Below are 12,038 nucleotides of genomic sequence, written 5' to 3'. Positions count from 1 at the left end.
GGGAGTGTGCGGGGGGGGGGGGGAAGGAGATGGGCAGCCTGCTTTCCCCTCACACTGGGGGTTTATTCTTAGTCCTACCCACACTTCCCACCAGAAGCCTGGGCTTGGTGGGCCTTCTTCTGAGAGCCATATCCCTCCCCTTCCCACCAGCTTCCCTGGATGGGGCTTCAGCAGTTTGCCTCCTCCCCCTCAGGGAGCCCATTTCACAGCTCTGACCTTTGGTCCAAAGTTGGGGGGAACAAGCCCTCACTTCTCTCCCATGCCAGCCTGCCTTCCTGTTCCTTGTCTGCCCTTGCAGCTGCTACAGTCTCTGTACCACCTCCCACTCCCAGGGGGAAGGGTGTCTAGGGGAAGCATTTCAGATGCCAAGGTGCTGCGGGCCTGGACTGGCAGTGTGAACAGGAAAGTGCTCTCCATGTGTCCCCTTTTCACCCTTGGTCTCTCCGGCCCTCCTCTCCTTGGAGCTGGCTGTTCACAGGACCTTGGTGTCTCAGAAGCAGTGGGTTGGGCTGCAGGGTCTTGGCTGTGAAAGGACCTTAGAGGGAGCGAGGAGTGAGGAGGTTCTCTCAGGTGTGTGTATGTATATGGGGGGAGGGGGGGTAAGGGAAGTGGGGTTGGGATCCCTTCCCTTCAAGAGGCAGGCAGCTTTGAGGGTTGGTGGGGGAGCTCACTGATAAGAGGCCCAGGGCCCTCACCACCTTCTCTACTGGCCTTGGGGAACTTTGCACAAGGAGACATCCCCCAGTCTACTAGCACCTACCTCATGGGCACTGGGGTGGGTTGGGGAAGGGCAGGTCCAGCTCTGGCAATGTTGGGGGGGCATACCAAAGAATCCAGGGGCAGGGGCTGGGGGAGGGTAGACTCAGCAAGCTGACCCTCTCATTCCTCTACCCAGACGGGTTGGGGTCCTCTCCTCCAGCTGTAACCATTTCTACCTCATTTTGCTTCGTGTTGTACATGGACGTATTTATCTCCTGTCTGATGATGCTCTGCAGTTGTGGTCTGTCTACCTCAGAAGAGACTGTATTTTAAAAGAAAGTATTACACAGTATTAAAACAATGATATGTGGTTTCCAGAGGATTTCTTGGGGGGTAGCAGGATGTGGACAGCACACTGGGAAATTCTTTGGCATCCAGGTGCATCGGTGCCATGGCTGTGACTCTGAGTGTCTATTCCTTGAGCAAAACATTACTGTGGAGCCCCTGTTATTCAGCCTGGCCCAGGAGGTGCCCACCAGGCACTGGCCCTGGCTACCAGGTGAAAAACCACACTCAGGCTCTGAAAGGCCCTTGGAGAGGGAAAGCCCTCACGAAATTCTGAGCTCTCAGAGGCTCAGAATTGGGGCTGACACATTGTATCCCCAGAGCCTTGAAGTATGGGATGGGGGGTGATGGTGAAGAAAGGCTCCCATGTGCGTTGAATGAGTGAGTGAATGAAGAAATGCATGCATGCAGGACAGGGGCAGAAGAGGGAGGTTCACCCACACCTGGACAGCAGCCCTTCGTGGCTACAGTGGTTATACGTGTATTCCGTTCTTGGATGGAGGGAGAGTACTCAGAGGGCAGGAGAAGGAGACAGCCAAGTTCCAGTCTTTAAGATCACTCAGAATCCTTTGTCTGCCACCATTGTCAACCAACCCCCAGACTATCTTTTACAACTCATCATAAAGTGGAAGACTGATAAAACCAGGATTGAGCAGCTTGCTGAAAAAGCTGTGTGGAAATACCTGTGAGAGGTTTGGACTCACTGCTCTCTGAGGTTCTTCACAAATGCTCTAAAATTATTGAAAATGCACCAGAGTGCAAGGGGATCAGCGGACCCAGGATTCAGGGCTTAGGGTATACACCAGGCTTTCGGGGGCAAAGCGACCAGTTTCCCTCCTGAAAGAAACAACGGGTGTGCGCTTGGACGTGGGGGCTCTGGGATATTGCCCCAGGGTTCAGCAAACCCAGCTCTCCCAGGTCTTTGAGGTCCAGAATCCCCCTGCTCTCTAGCTGGTTTATTATATACCTACTGTGTGTGAATACTGTGTGGCACTGAGAATATAGAGATAAGAATAAGCACAGCCGCTGTTTTGGAGATCCCATGGTACAGAGAGGGGAAAGCTAATAAATGGATCATTTGAAAATACAGCTGCATAAAGCTGCTGGAGGAGGGGCCACGTCAACATTTTTATTCTCACATGTGGCATGTTTGGTACATGGAAGTCACTGAATAAGTCCCTGAATTAATTTCCAGATGTGTCTTGACGTAGGACGCACAGTCTATTATCTCAAGAATATCTAGAAAAGACCCTGACTCGCAATGGTGGTTGTGGGGTATCAGAAAAGCTTCCCGGACAGGAGTGGGTGCTGCCGGACAAGGCTGTGGAGGCTGGCAACTGCACCCGACATGTGATTTGTTATAAGAGCATAAAATGAGGGCTGCAGTGGAAGCGGGGGTGGGGAATGAGGCTGGAGGACTCATTGGAGTGGAACCACTGCACCATGAGGAACATCCAGGCTTTATGCAGAGTTGGGGGTGGGGTGGGGGGGATACCACTGATTTGAAAGTTAAGAATTCACACATTAACTCAAGAAATCTTTACTGAATACTTACGCACTAGTTGTAACGGGGACAGGGGATGGACCTTACAGTCTAATGAGGGAGAATGTAAAGAGGCAGAGCTGTGGGAACAGAAAGGATGGAGTCAGTCAGGGAGGGCTTTCCAGAAGAGACAAGTCAGTGGAGGAGTGACAGAGCCAGAGCAAAGAGCGCAGGCCAAGATCCAAAGGAGCCAGAGTCAAGCTTGCTTGGGGAATAGAAACAGGTTTAGTGAGGGGGCTCCCCGTGTGTGTGTGGGGGTGGGGTGGGGTGGGGACTGGAGGAGGAACCTACCCAGAGAAGAGAGAGTGAAGGTTTAGATTCCCACGTGGGAGGATGGGAAATGACAATTATAAATATTTGGTATTTAGCTGATAAGAAGAGACTTTAACTGTTGATTAGATATCAGAGATAATGGAAAGCTAGGGATCTAGGGCTTCCTTCTGGTGGAGAATGAGGAGGGGCAGTACATGGGTTAGAAGAGATGCCTGAGACTTGCTGAATTTGAGGCACTAATGGGACAGCCAGGCCGCTAGCCAGCCCCTCCCAGTCTTAGGCGGACTCAATCCCACCCATCCTGGGGTATTGGGAGACTCTGCAATTCCTAGGTTTTGTGAGACCCTCCCTTCCTCTTAACTTCTGGGTGTTGGGAGATGATCCTCCAACCAGGTGCGTGTGTTGGAGGCCCCCTTACGCGTCCCCCGTTGCTGGGGCCCCCTCGCCCCAGGCGCTGAATGTCAGAAGCCTCTTCCTTCCCACCATTGGTGGGTGCTAGCGCCCCTCCCCCACCCGAGGGCATTCGGAGCTCTTCCCCCACAGTCGGAGGTGGGGGATCCAGGTCACTTCCAGGCAATGGCGATGGCGGGGTGGGCTCCAGCTGGGACCCTAGTCCTGGCCCTGGCGCTCTGGGGTGGGGTGCTGGTTCCGGCGGGGGCCATGGACGCCATGGGCCCTCATACGGCCATCCGCCTGGCTGAGCTGCTGACCCCGGAGGAGTGCAGCCATTTCCAATCACTTCTGAAGGCTCCGGAGCCAGACGTCGAGGCCGAGCTGGTCAGACTTTCTGAGGATCGGTTGGCACAGGCCGAACCGCCAGAGCCCAGGTTGGGGTCGCCAGGCCGGCGGCGACGGGAGGCGACAGACCCAGCGGCTGACCCAGAGAAGCTATCGGACGGCTGCCGGGAAGGGCTGGCGGCTTGGCTGGCAGCCGAAGCCCTGACGCTGCCCTGGGACCGTGTGGCCCGGGCCTTGCGGCGCTGTGGCCGCCCTGACGTGGCCCGGGAGCTGGGCAAGAGCCTCCACCAGCAGGCGACGCTGCAGCTGCGCAAGTTTGGGCAGCACTACCTATCGCCTGGTGCACCCCCAGCCCCGGCCCCGGCCCCTGCCTCAGCCCCGGGCCCCGCCCCGGCCCAGCGCTCCCGCCGCGCCTCGGTCCCAGAGCCCAACTGGGACGAGCTGGAGCTGATCATAGAGCGACTGCCCCAGACACCGTACGACCGCAGCCCCCTGGGCTGGGCGGTGCCGCTGGCGCTGGGCCTCTTCACAGGCTTCGTGGGGACACTGGGCGCCGGGGCACTGCTCATCCTGCTCACACTGTGGATCACTGGAGGCGATGGCTACGGGGTGCGGCCCGGCAGCCCCAGCCCACCCGCCACTGCCTGGGTCAGGCCCACCGAGGCTCACGGCTGGTGGGAGGCAACGCCGCTCTTGCCTGAAGAGCAGCTCCTGTTGCCGGGGACCTGGGCCCACTGGGCCCGGGCTGCAGGTGGGCCAGATCCTTCCTCACCTCAGTGCCCTCGGCTGTAAAGTGGGGCACAACACTGGTGGAGTGCTACCTTTGACGTATTATAAAAGTTACAAATCTCGCCAAGGATGGAGCGATCGGTTTGTTAGTTCATTGGAAATGATGAGCATCGCCAAGAGTGCTGCCAATAAAAGTGGGGCGGGGGGAGGGATCAGGTGCCAGTCTAGCAAGGGCGAAGGAGGCAGGCCCTCATCATAGTTCCTTATTTCGAAATCATTCTTCCACGAGAGCTACCATTTATTGAACACTGTGTGCTAGGCCCTTTGTTAAGCAGTTACATGCATTATTTGATCTAATTTTTTTAAAACTCAAGGCATAGTTCAGCTTTTGAACCTAGAGCTGCCTGACTTGCAAGTCTGAGCTCCAGAGGAAATAATCTGCCAGCATTAAGGGAGGTTGGGAAGCATAATGGGGACCAGAACAAATTGCCGGGCTTCTGTTCACTCTGAGGCCCTGCTGGAGTGTGTAGGGGGAGGCCACAGCTAGAGGTGTGCCCACTTCCAGAAGCTGCTGCCTCCAAGTTTCTCTCCCCACTCTGGCAAGGCCTCCCGAAGGTGTACCTCGAGCCACAAACCTTTCCCACCCAAGTGGCTGGGGCACTGCCAGGCCATCCAAGGACCTGAGCTTGGTGAGCTCTCACACAGACTATGTCCCTTGTCACAGGGGGAAGGCATGATGACAGCTGTGGGGTCCTGCTGGGTGGGAGTGCATGACTTCCTATCTGCCCTTGGCTAAGGGATGCTGGTGTGAGAGCAATGACAGAATGACAGGCCAGTCCAAGAGGAGAGTTGAAAACAAGATTGACATAACCCTTTATTGCAAATTCTAAAGTAAAAAGATGTACAGTACAAAGTAAAATTGAAATTTCAGACTATAAACTTCCAATCCACGTATACATTCAAATCATTTGTCAAGCATTTCCGCCATTTCCGCATAAACGGAACAGGGAACAAGTCGAGGGGGTGAGGGAAGGTGATACAGCAAGGGAGAAAAATTAAGTGTCTAGAATAATCATAAACCCCAGAAGCAAGTGAAAGGAAAGATTTTCTCGACCTGCTGTCCTGGTGATGAGAAGCGGGGGTGGTTGGAGCAGTGCAGTTTAAAATGGCTCTCAGAATAGCAGCATTTATGGTACCATTTCACCTTCCTTAAGTCCAAATAATACTTTGCCCTTCCCTAGTGCCTTTGCCTCTGTATCTCAAAACACTTTACAAAACATTTAGTTAAAGCCTCACAACACCCCTGTGAGGTAGGTCAGTATTATTATCCCCATTTTACAGATGGGGAAACTGAGGCACAGAGAGGTTAAGTGACTTGCCCAAGGCCACACAGCGAGCCAGCGGTTGAGCTGGGGATGGAACACAGGAGTTCTGTCCCTTTTCTGGAACCACTGGACCCCGCTCCCCTTTACCTATATACATTCTTCACACACACACACCACATGTGCACGCCCGCCCACCCCACCCCACTTAGCCTCTATGTACAGCAAACAGCAGTGGGGGACAGGAGCAGGGGGTGCCTCAGGAGCGTTTTAATGGAGGAAATCTTGGTAATCCTAAAAAGGGAATCCAAGAAAGCATAGAGCTAAGCCACAATGCAGACTCTGTGCAAACCTTGGGCCCCTCTCAACCCAGACTTCCTCTTCTCTCCTAATGTCCCCCTGGCTGGCTTGTTGCAGCCAATTCTTTAGGGGGTGGGGGTACCTGAAAATGAACGAAGCTTTTTGCAAAACTTTGGGCAACATCTGAGAAAAGAAAGCGGCATCGTTACAAAAGATGCCCTGGACTCAAGTCATAAAGTCATAACCAATGGCAATCACACCTCCACAGTAGGCCTGGAGGCTGGGCACCGGGGGAGAATGGGGACTGACCTACCAGCCATCTCTCTCCAGAGTGGAGCTACTGGAGTGGACTAGAGTGGGCACTTCAGAATCCTCCTGAGAGTTCCTGGACCGGGAGACATGGCCTAGAGAGGGATGTCCCCAAAGCAGGGCAGGGTGAGGGAAGGGGAGGGGTGCCCCTCACCCCTGCACAAATGTGAATGAGACCAGCCCTAGTCTGCTGGTTTATCTGTGGGATGATGGAGGGCAGGGCCCAGCGTTAGCTAGCAGAGTGGAGGCTGCTGGGCATCGTGCACGCCAGAGCTTTGGGGCATTGGGATAGTTTTTTTTTTTTTTTTCCACACGTTGGTGAAAAAGGCAGAAGGCCAGCCCAGCTGGGCTGGCTGGCATCATCTCTGGGGGCTTTGCCAGATGAACGGATGAGAAAGGGGTTTCATGGGCCTTTAAGCACCAGCCCAGTAGGGGAGGAACGCCACATGCAATGGGTGAATGGAGATGGGGAGGGTGTCAGGACCTTGCTTTTCTCTCCAGTCTCTACTCCTCAAGACAGAACTTTGCCAGAGACCCTCTGATCTCGCTCCCATTCCCCTCTTTTCCCCACAGGTACTAAGGTCCCAATTCCCAGACCCTTCCCAGGACTCAAGAATTGGGATAGTCAAGCAACAAACACACCAAGACAGGCTTCCCTTGTACAGTAAAAAGGGTCATTTTTATTTTGTTTCCTTTTTGGCTTATAGTTTTGATGTATGTTTTGTCATGTCTCATTTAGAGCAGTGTTGGCCTCCATGCATTCACTACTACACTAATCTTCACTATTGGTCTTTTACAAGTTTACACTGGTTGCAGCGAAAAATAAAAGGACTCTGGGCACTATCGTTCCAGGAGCTTTGGGAGTTTCTGTTTATCTCCCAGGTCAACTTCTGGTGCCTAAGAGGCTCATTTAGAGAGGGGTGGGAGTGGGTCATGCTGACTTGGGAAGGCTTTCCTGCTCCCGCCCGTTGCTTTAAATTGTGGTCTCCTCATCCTAAGCAATGAGGAGGTTAAGGAAAGAAGGGAAAGTGTTTTTCACAAAAACCAGCAACTGTGTCAGCTGCTGCTCAGTGGCTTTGGCTCTGCATTTTAAATTTAACAGCATCACACTTGTCTTTTTGCTTTTGTCCTTTTTTAATTTTTTTAAAGGTGGATTGTGGAATATAAATACTGCACCAAGGACCTGGCTACAAAAAATAAATATATTTATATTCTATTTATAGATCTATATATATATATATATATATATGTGCAGTGATACTGTGGCTGCTGCTGCTGTTTGATTGGCTTCATTAATATTTGGCAAAGCGTTGCCATTTACCCACTCAGGGAAGACGTAGAGAAACGTCATCACTGATCCTTTTAGTTCAATGTCTGTTAACTGCGGGTGTAAACTGCTGGTGATGGTGTCATTTACTACCAAAGAAGTGTGGAGCAGGGTGGGTGAGTGACTGAGACAGTGAGTGAGCGGGTGGGTGGAGGGGTGGTGGGGAGGGAAAAGTTAAAAAAAAAAATAAGTGGAACTTCAAATAGAGTAGAGGAGGCTTCTTCACTGTGAAGCTGGCTGATGGGTGTCAGACACCAAGGCCTATGTGTGTGTGACTGAGGAGATGGCCTGCTGGGCTGGGATCAGGGTCTCGGGGGAGGAAGAAGGTCAGACCTCAGAAAAACCTCATTAATAGTAGCTTAATGACATCACTAGCATGAGCACTTGGGGTACCAAGTGGGATCTTAATAGCTCTGTCGCCCATCTCAAGACCTAAGAAGTTTATTCTTATGAAGTTTAGCCAAATCTTGCATAGAAGTGGTTAGAATTTATTGCACATTGGAACAAAAATATATATTTGTTGTTGCTTTGGAAAAGACCATTAGCAATAAAAAATTTTTTTGTCTGTCTGTCTGGTTTGGGGATGTACATTGGCTGACAGCATCTAAGTTCTAAGAAGAAAGAAAAGTATAAAAAAATAAAAATAAACATGACAATGGCAGAAGCCAGAAGCCATTTCCTATTTAATAAGTTAATTTGTATTTACAAAAAGGCATGCCAATAAAATAAAATGATATATTACAGTATTTATAATTCTCTTAAAAAGAATAACCACACACGTCAGCTTCTGTTTTGTGCTGTTTATGATGTAGCCTGTACATGTTACTATACATTCATCCTAGCAGTTAGCAGGGTCACCGAGAGAAATGCCTTCCCAACCCGGTACCAGGTGTAGTACAAAAGTTCTACGGGTGATGCCGCAGAAGCAGGCTTACGAGAGATGGACAGCATCTATCGGTCCAACAAGATAGAAAGCTCTGCTTACTGACTTGCTGTGGTTTGTTCTACACAAAACTAGTCAGGTGGACTGTGAAAATACATCCAAAGTGCTTCTACTGCAAGGCAGATTGGTGTGTCTGATTATGGGTTGTTTCCCCCCCTCTGTTGTATGGTTCAGGAATTATTTATTTTGATTTGGTTTGCAAGCTAAAATCTCTCCTTATTCTTTGTATAGACTTCCTGACATGCTGAACTGCAGCGTCTGGGCTTGAAATCTAGTCATCAGATGAGAAACCCCTGGTCTAAAAACTGTCTTCCCTAAAGCAGGAGATGGAGTGGAAGATGGGACGCTCCCCCCTAAGCCACTCTCCAATGACAACGGGCAGGGTGCTAAGCAGACAGCAAAACCGGCTGAAAGAGAATGCGCTGGGGGAGGCTGGAACATCTAAGAATTAATATTAAATCACTTTCTTGTGAGAACCAGTGCAATAAAGAAACCAAGTGGGCTTGGTTCAGAGGTGGCTCCATCTCTACCTCAGGTCCCACCAGTGACAGTTTATTCTAACAATAAACAAAAGAAATCACAGCCAGAGCCCCAGTGCTGCTGCTCTCACCCACCTCTGTGGGTAAGGGAAGCCCTGCCTGGTGACCAATGTGATGGAGGTGAGAGGAACCATGCAGTGCGCGAACTTGTGACACCCAGTCTGTAGAAGAGATGCCCGTTCACAGTATCTTAAGCCCAGAGAAAGCCATAATGCAGAAGGACATGATACTAAATGAAATGAGCACCCCTTAACCCCCAACGAAAGGCTGTTTTAAGTTCCCCATGTTACCCCCTAGAGATAACATGCTACTTTGAATAGCATTTTTACCTCTACCCAAAATAAGTGTCAGTTCTCCAGTATGAAGGCCAAACAATCATTGTAAATATTGCAAAATACAAATGAACTCTTTCTCTGATTTTTGTTTTTAGCCCTAGGATTTGGTTTTACAGTGACATTATTAATACAAGCCATTTGAGATCAAAGTTCCCCCACGTACGGGACACAGCAGCATTAAACAGTTCATCTTTCGAAATGTGCAACAATGGCTGTATGTGAGAGATGTCTGTTAAACATATACACACAACGGATCCATCTGCTTGTTGGATTGGGTCTGCTTTTTGTTGGTGGTGGTCAATTGGTTGGTTATGTTTACCTACCCAGACGGTGTGAGAAAGACTTTTAAGAATTCGTAAAGAATTACAGCGGGTGTGGAACTCTTACCATTTTTTTCTCCAAATACAGTGAACGGTGCAGGGCTGGGTCTTGTCCAAAGGCTGACCCAGTGCAGGGGAGAGGATTAGTAGTGTCCTGTGGTGTATGGTTCTCATGCATGACTTCTGATCACAGCATGCCATCATGCAAATCATTTCTACGCATTGAACAAGCACAATGTTTGGAATCGGCCTGAGCAAGTCCTCCTCAGCCTGAAGTAACCTGATTGTTTCCCCCACCCATCTCCAAACCATGTGAAGCCCATGTGGAGAAGATGCGGTTTATGTCAAAGAAACTGACAATTAAATGACATGGGCTAAATGTGAGTATGTGTGTGTTTTCTTTTTGCTGCTTAGCTTAACTAATGTAAGAATGCAAATATAGTTTGCATGAACAAACAAACTTTTAAAGTGATGCTTTCTGCTTCTGAGAATCAACAAAATGAAAAAATAAAATCCATTTGGCTGCTACGGAAATATGCTGGTCCCAGCAGCCTCTCCTCTGTTTTTGTATCCTGTTTAGTTTTGTCCTAAGTTGCATTGACTGATGTGGAACATGCAGTAACCACCTGCCCAAGCATTAGAAAATCTGTGAGTCCAGGGAGCAGGGTCCTTTGCCCTGGGCAGGTCACTGCTCAAGATGCAACCGTGTTACATGGTAAGCAGACTACGTTTGGTATAGATCTTCAGGGTACAGTGTCTCCACAGCTGTTCTGCATTGATAATATTCAGGAAGTTTGTAAACAATCTTTCACTTGCAAGTTTTAGATCTGTACAAGATTTAATTTTTGCTTTCCTCTAACACTTGGATTCTCTGACCTCTTTTTGTCTTTTGGCCCTTTCCCTTCTTCCTTCCTCTGCCCGCTGCTGTTTCTCCTTCTCAGGTTTAGTTACACTGTCATAGGATGGGAGGGAGGCTGTCGATGGGGTGCTCTCCTTTTTCTCCCGGTGTGTGCCTCCATTCTCGAGCTTATTGGAAGCTGTCTTTTTGCAAATGAAGCCCCTCCTTGCTAAATGTCCCCGGTAGGCGCGCTGCAGGACCACTGCCGACACCTCTTCCTGCTTGCGCCGCAGCGTGGTCGTGATTGGCTCGTAAGACACTTTGGAAGGATTAGACGCCACGAACCGCTCCTCCATCTGCTGCCGGAGGATGTCCAGCTCCCCGCTGTCTCCCAGGACCCGCTTGGTGAAGGCAAAAAGGATGTCCAAGCAGTGGATACGATCTCCGCTGACCATGGGCAGGTCCATGGCAATGAGCTCAATGGTGTTGGGTTTGGGCACGCGGAGAGGGTGCTCCAAGGCATCTGCAAAGTCTGCCAGCTTACAGTACTCGATGAACTGGGTGGCATCAGGGTCAAACTTCTCCCAGATCTCATAGAAGGTCTCAAAGTCATCCTCACTCAGAGGGTCTGCACTTTCCTCTGTGGCTACACTGAAGTTCTCCAAGATGATGGCAATGTACATGTTCACAACAATTAGGAAGGAGATGATGATGTAGCTTACAAAGAAGAAGATACCCACTGAGGGGTTCCCGCAGTCTCCCTTAAAGCCACTTCCTGGGTGTTCTTTCTCCAGGCTGCAGTCAGGGGGGCGGTTTAGGATGGGCAGCAGTAGGCCATCCCACCCAGCCGAGGTTGTGATCTGAAAGAGGCAGATCATGCTGTTGCCAAACGTCTCAAAGTTGAACATGTCATCAATGCCAGCTTCGTGCTTTACATATGCAAAATTGGACATCCCAAAGATGGAGAAGATGAACATGACCAGGAAGAGCAGAAGGCCGATGTTGAACAGAGCAGGCAAGGACATCATTAAGGCAAAGAGCAGGGTACGAATCCCTTTGGCGCCTTTGATCAGACGCAAGATGCGCCCAATACGGGCCAGTCGGATGACTCGGAATAGGGTTGGGGAAACAAAGTATTTCTCAATTATATCAGCCAGGAACATTCCTAAGAAGAGGAATATAAGAAGGTATGTTACTGAGACTGGAGAGTCCTTTCTCTTTACTTATGTCACCTGGCATTATGGAACCTTTAAGTTCAGAGGACTTTATAGAATGAATGCCTTACAATTCAATCTGAACTCTCATGATAAAAAAAAAAAAAAATCACATTTCAAACATCTAAAAAAGCGGAGAAAACAATAAAATAGACACTTAGGCACATAACACCCAGATCCAAGAGATGCTAACATTCACCGAATTTGCTTCCTCTTCATCCTCAGAAGCAACCACTGATTCCTTGTTCCACTTATTCATGCATT

The 12,038-nt window shown here is 49.9% G+C and overlaps 2 protein-coding genes across 2 annotated transcripts in view; one reads left to right on the top strand and one right to left on the bottom strand.

The window, feature by feature from the left end:
- The first annotated feature begins 3,442 nt into the window (after positions 1-3,442).
- On the top strand, positions 3,443-4,390 carry TMDD1 (transmembrane and death domain 1). The gene has a single exon (XM_090275128.1). It carries the CDS (start codon positions 3,443-3,445, stop codon positions 4,388-4,390), a length of 948 nt encoding a protein of 315 aa, XP_090131254.1.
- A 3,855-nt stretch (positions 4,391-8,245) lies between these two features.
- The window catches only part of SCN8A (sodium voltage-gated channel alpha subunit 8), a 123,626-nt gene continuing 119,833 nt past the window's right edge, over positions 8,246-12,038 (bottom strand). Inside the window, exon 26 of the mRNA XM_090273193.1 lies at positions 8,246-11,725. Within this exon, the coding sequence (XP_090129319.1) occupies positions 10,578-11,725 (1,148 nt within the window). The 3' untranslated portion in view covers positions 8,246-10,577. The remainder of the gene's footprint in view (positions 11,726-12,038) is intronic.

The sequence above is a fragment of the Furipterus horrens genome, unplaced genomic scaffold, assembly GCF_987537825.1.
Source record: "Furipterus horrens unplaced genomic scaffold, mFurHor1.1.pri manual_scaffold_4, whole genome shotgun sequence".
In the NCBI taxonomy this organism is placed as follows: Eukaryota; Metazoa; Chordata; class Mammalia; order Chiroptera; family Furipteridae; genus Furipterus; species Furipterus horrens.
The sequence above is the reverse complement of the archived record's forward strand: the minus strand, read 5'-3'. Positions and strand labels throughout refer to the sequence as shown.

Excerpts from the sequence above, each read along its gene's own strand:
- TMDD1 (XM_090275128.1), top strand. The coding sequence starts at position 3,443 with ATGGCGGGGTGGGCTCCAGCTGGGACCCTAGTCCTGGCCCTGGCGCTC.